Source organism: Ochlerotatus camptorhynchus, unplaced genomic scaffold, assembly GCF_037179485.1.
Source record: "Ochlerotatus camptorhynchus isolate MF236.1 unplaced genomic scaffold, CSIRO-AGI_Acam_v1.1 ptg000597l, whole genome shotgun sequence".
Classification (NCBI taxonomy): Eukaryota; Metazoa; Arthropoda; class Insecta; order Diptera; family Culicidae; genus Ochlerotatus; species Ochlerotatus camptorhynchus.
In genome coordinates, this window is record NW_027041077.1 from 190,193 (window position 1) to 207,764 (window position 17,572).

General features: G+C 39.8%; 2 protein-coding genes across 3 annotated transcripts in view; one reads left to right on the forward strand and one right to left on the reverse strand.

Moving 5' to 3' along the window:
• Nucleotides 1–17,572, reverse strand: part of LOC135713948 (uncharacterized) — a 191,478-nt gene that overhangs the window by 137,017 nt on the left and 36,889 nt on the right. The window lies entirely within an intron of this gene.
• Nucleotides 6,376–17,546, forward strand: LOC135713949 (uncharacterized). Its single transcript, XM_065237169.1, has 2 exons — nt 6,376–7,126; nt 17,500–17,546. The coding sequence occupies exons 1-2, from the start codon at nt 6,376–6,378 to the stop codon at nt 17,544–17,546; spliced, it is 798 nt and encodes a 265-aa protein (XP_065093241.1).

Sequence of the window (17,572 nt, forward strand, 5' to 3'; positions counted from 1 at the left end):
CGCACCGTAAACATATCAATGTCACACGGTAACACTAACTGAGGTGTCCTGATCAAACATCCATGATGAACATTGTAGGTATCGTCTGCCGAGGTGGGTATTTGCTACCTTTCCTCTGCGAAAAGTATCGCTGCAGGCTTATCCTTGGCTTACAAAATTATAGACGTGAGTCATAGGACAGGTTGCCTTTTGTTTGCTGCGTGTCGTCTATTTCCTTTTTCGCAGACTACGACGACGAGAACGGCGACGACATAGCAAGATTGATTGCTTCCTACTGTTTATGTGCTTCGGGTTTGTGGCAGAAGCAAAGGTTAGGCACTAGGGTGGGTCAAGTTTGTAAGGCGAATCACAGCCGCTTGCTCCTCACTGCTCTTTCGATCTGTTTTAAGGTCCCAAACAACTGTGACAAATTGGAACGAATTTGCATGGAGAACGGAACAAAACTATCCAGTTTGCAGAACAGACAGCGGGTCACTTTTTTGTAGGTGATGGTGAATCTGGTAAAACAACTCGTTTAAAAAGAAATTAAAATTTGTACGTAGGGGAAGTGCAGGTAATGTCGGCCTAAGTGTCCCTAATTTGGGCCCATACATAAATTCAGCAATCGACTAAATTTTCAATAGCAACTAAAAATATCCATAAGTTAAGTCCCAATAACGCGTTCATCTAGATAAAATTGATAAATAGCAGATTTTTAGCGATGGGCCCAATCTTAGATCCATAGGCCATTTCAGAGACATTTCCCCTATATGGCCACCACTTTTGTACGTATAAAACATTTATTTTTTTGCATTCTATACGATTTGTTTGTATGTATATATGTTTGTTTATCACAGGCATAAGTTTCAATATACGTGCATTCTGGTTGTCTGGAAAGTCCCCTTTTTCGACAAAAAGTCACTAAAGTAACATTTTCGCCATTCCTGCTTCAAATTTAATGAGAAATTCGTTCATAAAATAAAAAAAACTTTGTTGCAAAAGAGATATCAATAGTATCAGGGGGCAAAGTGATCATTTATTAACGTAAATATAAAATTAAATTTCTTCAAAAAACTGAGGACTCAATGAGAACTCTTTCGTTGTGCACGTTTGCTTCTGATATTGCATGTTTTAATTATTTTAGAACATTTTAAAAAATTCAAATTTGAAAATATTGATATGCGGTGAAATTGAGCTTCTGAGTGCATTTCTAGGAAAAGTTCTCAATACATGTGTTTTCCCTGAAACCGAATCAGATGAACAAATCCTTGTACGAAGCGTATTTACAGCAACAATGCATACACAAGTTCTTGAGATGAACGCACCTGTTATTATAAAAAAAAACTACGGGAGAATATTGCCAATATCAAGACAAGGCAATTTATTTGAAAGTCTCTGGGACTTTCGTGAAAAACCCTTGTCTTGATATTGGCAATATTCTCCCGTAGTTTTTTTTTATAATTTAGATATAGTGCCAATAAGTTTAGTATAAACTGCAAAGCTAATTACATCAATCGTTACAGTCCGATGATCGTTTGTTTGAATGCTGATATTGTATGGTATTGAACGTCAGCTAATTAAAATTCAAATTTATGCAGTAAAATATACATTTAATCAAAGTGTTTCGTTACGTTTTCAGAATTAGAGAGGAAATGCTATACTAATCTCAACATTAATCTTTAGTGCTTTATTAGCTAGCGAAAGTTCTGTCGTTATGACGAGAGAAGCAAAACAATAGTTGGGTAAAGAAGTCTTGCATCATAACACACCATCGTCTAGAAATAAATAAATAAATAAATAAATAAAAAAACTAATAAGAAAAAAAAGTTAAAAAAAAAATTAATGAATAAATAAATAAAATAAATTAATAATATTGTCCATTAAGTCTGACACCAAGTTAAAGAGCATTGAAAATTATTGGGGTTGTAAAGTTATAGGTGTTTGTGAGTCCGATTTGATACTTGGAAAAACTATGCAGAACAACGCCAAAGACCACACATTTATTCCACATCAGGGCAAAAATTTACTTTTTTTTTAAGTTAAAGAAAAAATAGATCTCATATTTATATTTTTTTTATAGAACGCTAATTTGCAATCTTCCACAAAGTTATTCAACATAGTTTTACCAATTTAAGTTTCACGTTTGGGTTTGTAAAGTTAACCCACCCTATTGGGCACATAGATAGGTGTAAATCCCCAGGACCTACTATGGTTGTGCCTTATTCATCTCCTGTGGGGCTCTCCCACCATTGAATGCGTCCTTGGCCCACTACATCTGCAAGGGAACCGGAAAGTAGAACAAATATCCAATGGAGTAGCATTAATCTTGTGACGTATGTGACAAACTCGCCCGGTGCGAGTGTAGCTGCAGTGAGAGATTATTCATGGTCCATGGTGGATGTCATACAGAGATTTTGTTTTTTATTCAGTGGGAGTCTATAGCTTTTCGAAAACCGTTTAAGTGATTAGAAAACTGAACACAGAAAAAAAAAAAAAAATACTGTCCAGAAAAAGAATATAATTTTTTCTCACTCTTTAGAACAGGATGGGCTGTTATGGAATACCGCAGAATTTTGTTTAGTTGGGGAAACCAAAAAACGAAATTCAGTAATCTTATCATGCATTTTCAAAATTGTACTCAAGGAACACAATGCATGGAATTTTTGCATTACATGTTATATGGTTTCTAGTTGGAATGACTGGATATAATTAAGGGTGTAATAGATAAAAATGGCACATTTGAAATTTTCAGGGAATGAAAAACTACTAATCTCCCATCCCGAATGCCCGCAGCTTTCTTTTCACTCCATCCATTAAATTTTGTACAACCTATTTTCCCATTGTTTTTATTTTTTTCCTTGATTTGTTTTCCGTCGATCTTGTTTTCCGTGCTGAGCACCAATGCTACCGACACCAGGGAGGCAGCTCCGAAACCTGGACCCTACCTATCAACTCATCAACTCATGAATCGGGGACCAACGGCTATACTTCCGGCGTGATCAGAGATGTTATGCCTCACAACATCCCGGCGGAGTCAGACTGGTATTGAACCCAGGCCTGCTGGGGTGAGAGGTAATCACGCTTACCTATACACCACCGACGCTGGTCGGCACCGGTGCTGATATATTCATAGTTTCAATTAGTGAACTTGCACATTGAAGATGGTTAAGCTAATACCAAGTGCCATCTATGTGGTTCTCTGTGCAATTCCTCATGTTCTGATCAAAAACAGAGTAGCAACTGCGTGCACGGCCTTTAAAAAATCAGACTTCGTAATGATCATAGGGTAAAGCCAGTTATGGCACGAGTGCTCCAGTTTTGAGACCTAGGGCCTAAATCAAATTTTCATGATTATTTTTACTTAGATAAGTGGAAAAATATACGATAAAATGCGATGTTTCGAAATAAATTTTAAAAAGAATGAAATATGTTAAATTTAAAATCGGGCCATTTAGAGGACCACTAGGGCCAAAAACTGGCACACTTATCCTACCATAACAATTCTTATCGCCTTTAGTCTATTCGATTTCCCAAGTGTTGACAGATGTGAGACGGATTAATCTCCAAGACCCTCAATGCTCATTGGATTAAGAATACTTAAGAAGCCTAATGATTTGGTATGCATTGGGCAGCATTTTAAGTATACTTTCAAATGTAATTAGCCTGGTTTACCCCATTTTGTAAAACTTCGAACTGTTGGCGTTGGAAATGGTGCTAATTTTGGGTCAAAACCTTGAATATCTTAAGAAATATTGAAATTAGGGACTTGCTTCCCAAGACAAAATAACGTTATAAAAACAAACATTTTTGTAGAAAATATTAACATAAAAAATTGCTTCCTGAAAAGTTATTTGCAATTCCTTTATTTTCTGAAGGCTCTTACCAAAAAATTACATATCTCTGTAAACGTAAGAGATCTCTGTAAACGTAACAGAAGTAGTCCTACGTAAAAAAAAAACCAAAAACAGGAGTTTCGTGAAGATTTTGAACTTTTCCTGATCGAATATCTCAACATAACAGAATAAAAACCAGGACGCATAGTATTAATCCAACAATTCACGTTCAGACTATAGCGCTATAACATGTTATGAGAAATAAAAGCTCATGCTTTAACTACCAGAAATTCCTTCCGAGCATTACATCCAAGTACGGAAAAGTCGGAATCTTTGGGCTATTTTTACTCAACGACAACTTCAAAGTTACTCAGCGTTGGGTAAGTTGAAGTCAATTTTGCGGTTATGATTTATAAACTGAATTGAATGGTGAATTTGCCTGCAACATGATGTTGCTGGTCATAATAAGTCAAATTATAAAAATATATCGTGATAATCAAACATTTAATTGAAATCATGATACAATTCAAGCTGAACATTGCATTTGATCCTATGTAACATTGAAGATTCTCTTCGTCGTCTTTCTCTTTAAATTCCCACGGCCATGTAAAGACATTACTAGGTATTTTCAACACACAGATTGTCAAAAATACCTGGGAATTTTAAGATAAAAGAAGTTTTTATCTAGCACCAAATACGACAAACACAACAGGAAACGGTTATGTGCTCAAGTTATTAACGAAAGAGAAAGTCGACGAAGAGAATCAATCAATGTTACTTAGGACCTTATGCAATTTTAAGCTTGAATTTATAAAATTTATTAGTCCCGCGTCCTAACAACCGTTTTACATATTTTTTTCTACCTAACATTAGGTAATATACAGATTACTTATCCGTTTGGTAAAAATAAATCAACGCGTCATTTGATTTTAACCAAGTTGAGACTTTAACGGATATAGGGTAAATTATGGCTTCGGCACCCATTGACTGTTTTCGGCAACCGAAATTGAAACGTTTATTTCACTGTATTTTCCCATCAAAACTCTTCGCTGAATGTATTAAGCCGATTCCTTACCTTTTCAGCTTCAATCTGATTACATTTTTACGATTGTGAATTCCTGTTATACCATATTTTTCTTTAAATGAAATATACATACTACAAAATACGGCTGATTTCGAGTTGCCGATAATAGAACAGCTGGTTAACACGCAGTTCAAATGGAAAGGGTGCCGAAGAAAAAGAGACTGCCGACAATAGTCACTCTCACCTGAGAAGTTTGGAGCGTTGTAAAAACATGTTCAACCCGTTTTGATCAATTCTGTCGATTGGAATTGGTAGAACAGCAAGCAGCAGATAAATGTCAACAAACAAACCTTTCATGTATGTGTGTGACGCTGAGAAATCGCTAATAGAAATTCGGACGCTGCTTAGATTGACGAGAATACGTAAATTCCCCTACTTATTTTTGGGTTCTTTTAACCTAAATTGTGGGTGGTTTTTTTTTTGACGTAGAACTACGTCTTTGTCGACTATACTGGGGTGCAAGTCAAAAAATATGTGTGGTGAAGGAGTGTTAGGTTTTGAACGCTTGTAACTTTGTCATTTATAGATGAAATTAAAATCCAAATACGCCAATCGATAGGATATTACATTACGAACCTGTTGAAATAAATATTTTTCAATTTTTCTGTAATTAAACGTTTGAAAATGTACAAATGATAATTTTATCACTGATTTCATGAAATAAGCCTTTTTCCCAAACCCAGTCATCATAAACGAATACCACTTGGTTGCACATCATTCTGCTTGAACCTGAAAAGATATAAATCAGCGCTGCTCTCATGCCACTGCTCATTACCGCTTCGGACGGCGTGGCGCTAGGTCCTGCATCAAGCAGGACTAGGTTAGCGGCTAAAGGTGGATCACGGCGTGTCCACCACAATGATGAATGATACTTGTAAAAACGTGCATGAAAAACTCCCTCCCGCTTAACAACCCCCTCCCCTCCCCCTTAACAATAACCCGAAAAAGACATGGACTATGTATGACGATCATTTTTTTCGAGAAATAAATTTTAAGCAAAACCCCAATAATGTATGAACAATTAATTTTTTACATGCAGAGCCAACATTTTCAAAAAAAAAAAAAAAAATTGCTTAATAGGAGACATACACTCGATGAATTACCAACAACTGACTGTAAAACATATCTGGTACCTCTATATATGCAATTATATTAACATACAAAGTCCATCCTTTATTACATATTCTGCACAAAAGAAACTTTTTGCTCCGCCCCATTCATAAAAAACTGCGGGAAATCCTATCAGGTTCTGAACCTGAAAAGATATAAAACAGCGCTGCTGACATGCTTTTGCTAATGCTCATCTCACTGAGTCGATCGTTTGCACTTCACTCATTCAGTCCAGTTGATGTACATTTATGGTTCCAACTGAGGCTCGAATAGTGTAGTAGTCAAGCAGTTTAGTCCGGTTTTGGCTCGCTCAGTCGAGTTGTTCGAGTTGCGCGTTTGTTCGTGTCGTAGTGCCGGTTTCATCGTGTGATGGGAAGGCAGCGCTCCCGGAGCAAGCTCCGTGAGAAAGCGGAGAATAGTGGTGAAGGTAGCTCGTGCGTACCTATCACAAATAGGTACGCTACTCTTCCCACCGATGTTGGGAATGCCCTACCAGCGGAAGTGAAGCGGACGAAGAAAAGGAAGAAGAATCAGGGCCAGTCCGATGGTGCGAGTGGCCGTGACACCATGACGAACGTCAGCGACATCGGTGAATTCGGCGTTACCGTCGAGCATGAAAATTCTGCCGTCCCGAGTACGGCAAAAGTCAAGCTTCCTCCACTGGTGGTGATGAAAGTGCCACTCAACACGCTCATTAGCGATCTCACATCGCTGGGCGTTGCAGCTGAATTCAAGCTGAGCAGGATCGGCACCAAGGTGATGCTGCGTACCAAAGCGGAGTACGAAGCAACCGTGAAGTACCTGAAGGATTCCAGGGCGGAATACTTCACACATGACATCCCCGGTGAGAAGCCCTTCAAGGTAGTCATCAGGGGCTTACCGAACTTCAACCCCAAGTCGATCGAAGAAGAACTTAAGGACCGTTACAAGCTAGCCCCAATCGCAGTCTTCCGGATGACGAGGAGAGACGAAAACGTGAAAACGTACCCGGATTGCCTTTTCCTGGTTCATTTCCAGAAGGGAACGGTGACGCTCAATGCGTTGAAGGCCATCCGCTCCATCAACTTCATCATTGTTCAATGGGAGCCATACCGTGGCGGCCGTCACGACGTCACCCAGTGTCAGCGTTGCCTGAATTTCGGGCATGGCACCCGAAACTGCTACATCAATCCGCGCTGTGGCAAATGCGCCCAAAATCATGTTTCCTCCGAGTGCGTTGTCGACGAGTCAAGGGTCCGACAAACAGTGTCCCAAACGCGAGGATTTCAAGCGGATCCGAAAGCAAGCGTCCACAAGAAGCCAACCAGGACGGAAGAAGGAAAACACTCCGGCATTCAGGGTGGAGGACTTCCCACCTCTTCGTGGTACGCAACATGGTCAAGCAAATCCACGGGTGCAATCCGGCCCCCGTCAAGAAACGTCTGGTGCCTCAGCTGGACAAAGCTCTCCATCACCCCCTGGATTCTGGAGACAACCAGAAGCACAAAACGCCAATCCCGATCTCTTCTCTGCGGATGAGCTGATGAAGATTTTCGTCGACATGACCAGCGCTCTTCGTCAGTGCCGCAACAAACCCGAACAGATCCAAGTGCTCGGTAAGTTTATCATTCGGTATGGCGTCTAAACCGTTAACTATAGTCACGTGGAACGCTTGCTCTGTACGAGCCAAAAAGTTCGAGCTTGCTGACTTCCTCCGCAAGCATAGTATCGACGTGGGCCTCCTATCAGAGACCCATCTAAAGTCCGGCGACAGCTTCTGGTTGCCTGACCACAACATTATTCGGCTTGATCGCACCAGCTCCAGGGGGGGTGGTGTTGCGGTCGTCGTCAAGAAAGGAATAAAATACCACACTCTGTCTCATATCCGCACCTCTATCATCGAGGCCCTTGGTGTGGAGGTGGAGTCGTCGACTGGATACGTCCAGTTCATCGCCGTCTACTGCCCTCGACAGTGTGCCGCCAGCAGTGGACTAGCGGCTAAATTCAAAAAAGACCTGTCCACCATCACCCGTACCGGTTCCCGCTTCGTAGTTGGAGGAGATCTGAATGCTCGCCATGAGGCCTGGCGGAACTACCAGCAGAACCAGAACGGTCGTCTGCTGTTCGACCACTCACAGCATGGGCTGTACTCCGTTTGGTTTTCGGATGAGCCAACATTTATCTCACCGGCGGGCAACCCATCGACGCTAGACCTGTTCCTGACAAATATCGGCTTGTCCAAGCCGGTAGCATTGAACGAACTCAGCTCCGACCACCAACCGGTGGTGGCTGAACTGGGCTGCAACGTGGCTCCTGCTTCAAGCCTGCGCAAGGACTACCATCGCGTAAACTGGGCCCAGTTTGGACGCGTGGTAGACAGGCACATCATCGACAACCCGTCGCTTGACACCGTGGAGGACATCGACCGAGCGTTGGAGGGACTCCACCAAGCCATAACCGTGGCTGACGAGGCGTGCGTCCGACGAGTTCCTGTGAGGGGTAAGTTTATTGCCATTGATTCCCACACCCAATTACTGATTCGCTTGAGAAATGTGCGTAGACGCCAGTTCCAGAGAACCGGAGATCTAGCGAGCAGACGTGAAATGGCCGATCTGAACAAGGAGATTGCTTCCAGAATGGTCTCACTCCAGAACGAAAGTTTCGGGCGGCTTGTCCAGAATCTGGACGACCGCTCCAGACCATTCTGGAAGGTAGCTAAGGTCCTAAAGACGCACCCCAAACCCATTCCTCCACTCAAAGATGAAAATGATGACGATCGGCTCATAATCACCCCTCAGGAGAAAGCAAATGCAATTGGTGAGCATATTGCCAAATCGCACTTGCTTGGCTTCAACATCCAAAGTCCGCTCGAAGTTCAGGTAGAGCAATGCGTACTCAACCTTGATTCCTCCCCTTGTGCCATCCCTCCGGAGGATAGAATCACAATGGAACAGATTTGCTCAACGCTGAAATGCACCAAAAACATGAAGGCCCCCGGGTTTGACGGAATATTCAACCTAGTATTGAAAAATCTCAGCATGAAGGTTCACTCTCTGCTGGCTGCTGTCTTCAACAGATGCTTGGAACTGCACTACTTTCCAAGTATCTGGAAAACAGCGAAAATCATACCTATCCGCAAACCCGGGAAGGACCCAACGCTAGCTTCAAGCTACAGACCAATCAGCCTCCTTTCAGCGCTGAGCAAATTGTTCGAGAAACTTATTCTCAATCGTTTGCTCAAGTTTGTCGAGGAACACAACATTCTCCTACCGGAACAGTTCGGGTTCAGGAAGGGGCACTCCACAAATCATCAGCTAGTACGGGTGATGAATAACATCCGAAGTAACAAGTCTACAGCCATGGCATTATTAGACGTTGAGAAAGCGTTTGATAATGTCTGGCACAATGGGCTTGTATACAAACTTTGTAACTTCAACTTTCCTTTGCATCTTGTTAAAATCACCCGTAGCTACCTCCAGCAAAGGTCGTTTAAGGTATCGTTGAATGGTTGTCTTTCAGACACGTTTTCCATCCCAGCAGGAGTCCCGCAAGGCAGTCTGCTGGGCCCCTTGCTTTACAGCATTTACACTTCCGACATTCCTCCCCTTGGAGACGGTTGCGTGTTTTTCCTGTTCGCAGATGATACCGCAATAGCCGTCAAAGGAAGGATGCCTCGCGAAATAACGAACAAACTTCAACGATGCCTTAACGCCTTTGCTGATTATGCCACCACGTGGAAAATCAAAATCAATGCTTCCAAAACACAAACAATCATGTTCCTCCATCGACAATCACCCAAACTAAAACCGGCTCCCTCTTGTACTGTAATCATGGATGGCACAAGGGTTGAGTGGTCCGCCGAAGTAACCTATCTCGGGATGTTGTTTGACGAAAAGCTCCTATTCCGCTCGCATGTGGAGAAAACCGTAGTCAAGTGTTCCGCCTTGGTTAGGAGTCTGTATCCGCTGATTTGCCGCAGATCCCGCCTCTCAAGGGTGAACAAACTGGCCGTCTACAAACAAATCATAGCACCCTCGATCCTCTACGCAGCTCCGGTGTGGGAATCATGTGCAAAGACTCACAGGAACAAAATTCATGTAGCTCAGAATAGAGTGCTGAGGATGGTTCTTGATCGTCCTTTCGACACTAGAATAACAAATTTACATGAAGAGGCAGGCATTGCCAAAATAGATTCCAAAATTAACGAAATTAAGACTAAATTTGCACAAAAATGTAATTTATCAGAACATGCTTTGATAAGCAATTTGTATATAGTAGGTTAGGTGTACATAGTAGTTGAAGGTTAGTTGTAGTTGTAAATAGTAGTTATAAGTAGTCTCCTTTTTCCAATTCAAATCAAACCAATCCCACCAAGGTGGTCATACTTTAAAATAGACCTGATAGGACTAGGAACTGTAAATAATAATTAAAATCTCACTGTACTAAAGTTGAAAAGACGCATCTGTGTCACTTGAAAAATTCATACATGTAAACCACACAATCACAAGAAATAAAGATCATTTAAATTAAATGAAATGCTTTTGCTAATTGTCGCTTCGGACGGCGGCGTGGCACTTGGTCCTAGCAGCAGTAAGCAGGTCTTAATCAGCGGCTTAAGGTGGATCACGACGTGACCACAATGAGGAAAAGCAATACATGTACCCCCTCCTCCCTTCATAACAATCCCTCGCCCCCCCCTCAACAACCTCTCGCCTCTCCCTCAACAATCGCTCACCCCCCCCCTCCCCTCAACAACCTCTCCCCCCCACCATCAACCTCTCCTACCCCCCCACCATCAAATGTGTAAATTGTTTTGAGTCAACCATAACCGAAACATTGAAATACTTGAAAATTTTAAGATAAAGTATAATAGTCAAAAATGCATGAAAAACATCAATTTTGTGTGGTTCTACGTCATACTGCGGTCGTGTCTAGGACACAACCCTTTAATTTTATTTCTGTGGTGACAATTGCCTGACAGTTTCCCACACAGTCTATCAACATTTCACACTATGAATCTTTTGTTGCTGGCTGCACTTTGACAGCTTTTGACAAGCATTTTGATTCAGTCCGCATTTCCTACACGGTAAGAATTAAGTTTAAAAATACGCAATGTTGGGTTCTATCATTTGATGTCCAACATTGAGTGAATCAGTCGTTGGTTCAAATTTTCTAATCGGTTGAGTAATAATAGATAAACTCAAATTTAAGTACACTGGAGTCGCTTTTTACGCGGTTTTTTACACGGTTTTTTATGCGGATTTCGTAATTTACACGGTTTTTTCCCGCGGATTTCGGAATTTACGCGGTTTTTTTACGCGGATTGTTTTTGCGAAATATAGCTCAAAATTAAACGACAGATTTACGCGACAGTTAAAATTCAGATTTTTTTCTGTGCAGGTAATTCAAATTGATCTAGTTTAATAGCTGTAGGGTGCACACTTATCTTCCATAATTGTTTTTAGATATTTTCAGGTGATTTCATACTCATAATAATACGAACATAATTTTGGCCAAATTTTCTATGTCTTACTCTACTGTGCATCGTGAAGAAAGATCGCCTCCGGATTCTACCTTCACCACACTTTAGATTGTTACGTTTGAGCTGGTACAACATTTTCTCCTGGTACAACATCATTGCCTAATATGTTCAAAATAGCACGGAAATTTGTTCATGCTATTTAAGTATCGTTCAGAATTATCACACATAGTTATTATCTGTTATTATGTTGCAAAGTAAAAGTCATATTTAATAAGTAATAAAAATTTTGGATTAATTCGGTGCTCGAATCGAAGCGCTAACCACCAAATAATAACAAAATTGCTCAACCATTCGCGATACTACTTAAAATTTACAATTCGTGAAATTGATAGCGGAATCATTTGGTTAACCGGAAAATTATCCGTTCAAAAAGTCACATAGAATAAGCACTCAAACCATCCGAACCAGTTAGCAACCAACTAATTAACAAAACTATGGTGGCAGCACATGAAGCGAATAATTGGAGAAGTTCTCCCAGGTGCACCAACCGGAGCGAGAAAGAGCGCCACTGGCCGGGACCAGACCGGAAAGAAGATATCGCATTATGAATTGTCGGCGGTGAGAACCTGCCGGATAGGCGATACAAACGTTGGACGTAATTTCCATATCCTCGCCTTGCGCATCCGCTATCTTTTCTTCGACCACAAATTGGTTTGCGGAAGGATGAAATACTATGATGGCGAGGCGGTCGACTAGGTTGGTCTGGTGGTATCAACAGTGGAAAATCTCGTTGAAAGGAAGATTGTTGCACGACCAATGAGAGAAACATGAAACTGAGACAACTCAGTTGAGTAAAATTTTCCACAATTTTCAAGGAAAATAGCCTTAAATATGAGGAAAACCGTGAAATGCAGTATATTAGTATACTCCAAGACTGAGTAAAATTTTGGTCGAGTTTCCTTAAATTCAAGCAGTTTTTCCCGGAAAAGTGAAGAAAATTTTACTCACTCGCTGAGTACTCTCCAGTTTTTGCAAAGTTGAGTCAAATTCGACTTAATTTTGAGTTACTCTCATTGGCCGTGTGTTACAGCTGCCATGGCTCAACTCAACCATACCGTGAGAAAGTGGATACTGAATCGTTATTTCTGAGGCTAGTAGCTAGAGCTCGCTTAATCATATAACGACCTGTATCTTATCACCCTGAACCTGGGGATGGGGATTTCATTTCGCTGAAAGCATCATTGGTATTAGAGTGATTTATGCAGAATACAAGAACTGACTCGAAACGGGCTTCTTTCTCACTTGAAGTGAGGTTTCAGTTAATTGACTAAGTGATTTGAGGTTTGGCTGGTAGTTTTGAACATTTGCAATATTAAGTCCTGCCATATTTGGCTTATTTCCTTATTTAATATACCTAACAACGCATTGCTTGAATTTGGCACGATGGTGAAATGATTTATGTCTGCTTGATTAGTTTCATAAACCATAACGTGCCAGACTAACAATATATAGTACCTATGGATAAATCAGAGCACTCCAACATCATATTCCAAACGTAGCTACGTATGCATTCATCAGCCAATCACACTCAATCATTTATAGCTTTCATTGCCCCCGGAATGGCTGGTACTGACGTGCCAGTCGATGAAATCAATAAACCAGCTGATCAAATTACACCACGTAGCCTAACTTTGACCATTCCGAGTTTTCACTCTCCCATATAAATGATGCATCATTTCAACGTTCCATTCCGAAATGCGTTGCACGGAGGATTTCAGAAAGGTTGCTGCATAATACATAGCTGGTTTTTCAAAATGTGAATCCTGATCCTAGCTGTCATGTGCACGTCGTTGGTTTGTTAGACATCAAGAGCTAGATATCACTTACATCGTGTTGGGTAGAGTTTCCCAATTGACCACGAACAACGGTCGACACCGGAAAATATCTGGAAAAAGTGTCGGTCACGCGATTAATATTCATTTGAAGCAGCGTAAACGTGGTGGCTTTGCTTTACTCGGATTTCTTTCGTTCATTCGATGCATGTTGTTACCCACAAGAGAGGAAGACAAACAGTTTTTCTGCCATTTGTTACTATTTGCTTACATCGTGAAACTTATTTACCGACATATTACGGTCAACAGGAAGCGAGTAAGGCATTAGTGTACATTGAAATATACAGCGCTACAAATACCAACTTTTGAGCAGCTAAACAGAACCAAGTGCAATGCACGATTCGCTATACTATATTACAGTATTCATAACACGTCCGCAAGCTTATTGGGCGCAGCTAATTGATTAATGGATCAATACCATCCACTATCACATTTCAGTTTTGGAAGAATTATTCCACTGTTGACAGGTGATTGAATTAATTTAGAAAACAGTAGACATACAAAAATGGCTTTACTAATGGCTTTGACACGTTTTAGACACATGAAAACAGTATGACGTTTCATAATTACGTGATGATATGCCATGACGCGCATTAAAACAAAAGCCATATACAGCGCTAGATAGCAACACAAAAGACGAGAGGAAGTGAATTCCCAGCTGCCACCCTCATTAGAAAGTGACAATTTTCACGGGCTTTCATTTATCATTCCTTCCATATGAATGCGGTCATATGCGGTAAGCCAACCATGTATGATGATTCATGGAAAACGAGCTGCTTTTTGACACCCACGATATTTTTCCCAGAGTTATCGTGTCTATAGCTGGCACATAAAATCTCTTCTCCGAGTAAGTGAGACCCAACACCTTCTACGTCTCCGCAACAGAGTACTAAACCTTGAAATGGGAGACATGCTGATGATGCCTTCATTTTCTTGGAAACAGAGTTAAAATGTGTACTTAACATTTTCTTAACGGAACATTCCGAGTTAGCTGCTTTTGTGAATATAAATAGATTTAGTTGAATCATTATCGGTCAAATTACTAAATGCGTGAATTGTAGAGGTGCCATTAGCTTCTTCTATTTGATGGTGGCGGATTTGATCCTCGGTTTATTATCGATGAAATTTTGGTGTTTGTCAAGGGTTTTTAATCTGTAGGTAACGGACCACATTTAAAAGGGTTGTCACTTAAGAAAATCATCATAAAGATTGAACGCTTGCATTAATTTTTGTCATGAGTATACATCAAATATACTACATATATAACCTTCAACTTAGCATAGTTAAATGCAAAAATATCTCTCCCTTTGCCTTTTTTTCCGTGTTGGGTATTTTGATCACTGTGACCAGTACTTAGATCTATTATGATATATTCCTCGTTGTAATATTGCTTTATCAGCATGTCGTAACACCATTTTATGAAGCGACCGACATAGACTGACCGAAAGCATTTTCCCAGTCAGGTATTACATTTCGAATGAATTGCACTACTTGGATGGGAACTGAATTCCAAATATCAAAGGGTTCTGCCTTATCCAGAAAAATACGCCTCTTAGTCCCTTTGCCTTAATTACCAGCCACATTCGTCACGAAAATTAATCACAGTTGACACGGAAGTTTCAGCTCCAGCACTTCTGGAGTCCTGACGATGTGTTTAAGCCCTGATTTTGTACGAATTTTCATAACATATGTCGAACTCGTTCATCAAAAATTGACCCCATTTCAGTGATTTCAAGTGGTATAGAAGGACATCGATCTGTCAAATTTATACTAGCTGTAACATGAGAAAGGGAATTCTATTAAATAATTCTAACGCGGTTTATAATTATTTGTCTTTTTAGCACTCCTGAACTCATGTATTGGTATTTCCTTAAGGAGTTTGGCCACTGTAGCGGGTTAAAAATAAAATTTTTTTGGTCTTAATGATAGTTTAGAGTCTAAAGAATACGGGACTAGGAGACTACCTGCGCGCTCCCGGCATGCAATTTATCTTTAATCACGTTTTTCTTGAAACCATGTTTTTCAAGTCGGGTGGAAACGAAAATAATATTTACAATTGATTAATCGACTTAGGCTCTGAACCATTTGGCGAATTTTTTTTTTAACTTTTGGTTAAAATTTGACAAATGGAAAGTTATCGATTAACCCTGCTATCCGAGCATGGTTATTTCTGACAGACAATAAGTTAAATTTTGACGACCATGGATCGAAAACCGGTCGATCGACAGCACGGGGATTTTCGAACATAAGAAATAACTTTCGAAATGTCACTTTTAATTACGAGTTAAATTTAACTCGGCAAATGGTTCACAGCCTTAATTTTTTATAGCTTGTTCTACATACACTGAAGTCTTTTTTACACGTATTTTTTTACGCGGTTTTTTTTACACGGTTTTTCACGATTTACACGCTACGTTTTTAACGATTTCTCGACAACGATACAACCTATCGACTTGATTCCAATCACATTATCCGTTTCAAGCTATAGGTAATCAAATGGCATACTTAGAAAAAAAAAATCACAATTTTTGGTGTAAATACAGAAATTTTAAAAATATGTCTATATGGACCATAGCATGCTATAATTACAAATGGCATCAAAATCCGATTTTTTAAAAACATTTAAACATGTGAAAAATCAAAATCTCGTAGGTTTTTTTTACACGGTTTTTTTTTACACGGTTCGTATCCCCCGTGTAAAAAAAAGACCTGAGTGTACTTTTTTTTTCTAGTGAAGTACCTGTGTTTTATCTTTATCTTTTTTTAGCTGTTTTGAAATTGACGATTATATTTGATATTTTTGCCTGAAAATCAGACCACTTTTTTTCAAACGCGCGCCATTTTGTTTGGATGTTTACATCATCAGTATTGTTAGTTGCAACTAAAACTGGACTGTTCGGAAAATGCTCCATAAGGAATAAGTGCACCCAAGATAACCAAACGATTTGACGTAAACGTGCACTTTTATCACACTTTTTAATAAGTGAAAACGCGCTTTTTTGTCCAGTTTGGTGGGAAATGCGTAATAAAATGCAGATTTTTTTTCTGTGTATGCATTCTTCTTCTTCTTCTTTCCTTTATTTAACGTCGGTCTCTGTTCCGCAATATAGTGCCAATCACCGACGGACATCGATTGCCATCCATTGACGGCAACCGAATGTGCAGGAAGGCAGCTTCTACACCTGCGTAAGATATCGCACCCATTCAATACACATGGGGCGGGACCAACGGCTATACTTTCCTTCCAAAGGAAGACGTGACCAGAGATTTTTATGCCTCAGAAAAATCTCACCGACCTCGGCTGGGATTGAACTTAGACCCATGAGGGTGAGAAAGCAATCATGCTTACCTCTGTTTATGCCAAATTTGGACCTTTGAATAATATGATGGCAGCTAACAATAAGCACACAGATAAAAATTCTGAATTTTAATTGAGATGTAAACATTCATTTCACGCAACCTAGCAACTTGGAAACAATGTTGTTTACAAAGATGGGCTTGTGTATACAATATTTGCTACGTTGCATGAAATATGTCAGAACTTTACATGATATATAATGTAAACGTATATGATATGTGACGCTCCATTTATATGCATCATATTCAACAGAAATTTACACTACTTTTTCGAACTGTGCATAGCGAAGCTAATGACTTTACAATGACAAAAGCTAAATAGAAGCAATACTTCAATTCTATTCCTTAATTATTGAACACGCAAAAGTAATACAATGTAAACAATATACTGTTTAGTATAGTTTGGATATAATATTGTTTAGAAGTAAGACATATTTTTTGTTTATAATTGTATCAAAACGGTCTAAATAAATAAAATATATAAATTTGGGATTTAAGAAAATTTCTAAGGTTTGGCTCGACACATGTTTTAAGTCTTTAACTACGACATATTTTTGAGATTTGTGCTTTAGAAAATCCTCCGTTATCCAAGATTTTGAAAAAAAAAAAATCAATCTGGGACATTCAGTGGTCTAGCAATTCATAGATTTCCTATACAATTCTTTCGAGAATACCTATGGAAATGCAGGGCAACTTTAAAAGGATTTGAAGTGTTAATTCCAACACGCAATCCAAAAATCTGTTACATTGAATGTTAGTTGCATTTCCTATTATCCTCCGCAGCCAATCCTGCAGCGAACGATAATAAGTTGACCTCGCAGATAATGTAATGGTTTTTTTTTGCCTTTTTTATTTT

What these genes read in the sequence shown, in the direction of transcription:
- LOC135713949 (XM_065237169.1), top strand. Translation starts at nt 6,376, where the DNA reads ATGGGAAGGCAGCGCTCCCGGAGCAAGCTCCGTGAGAAAGCGGAGAAT. An exon ending in CCGTCACGACGTCACCCAGT is followed by an intron (nt 7,127 to 17,499) that starts GTCAGCGTTGCC and finishes TATCCTCCGCAG; the next exon opens with CCAATCCTGCAGCGAACGAT.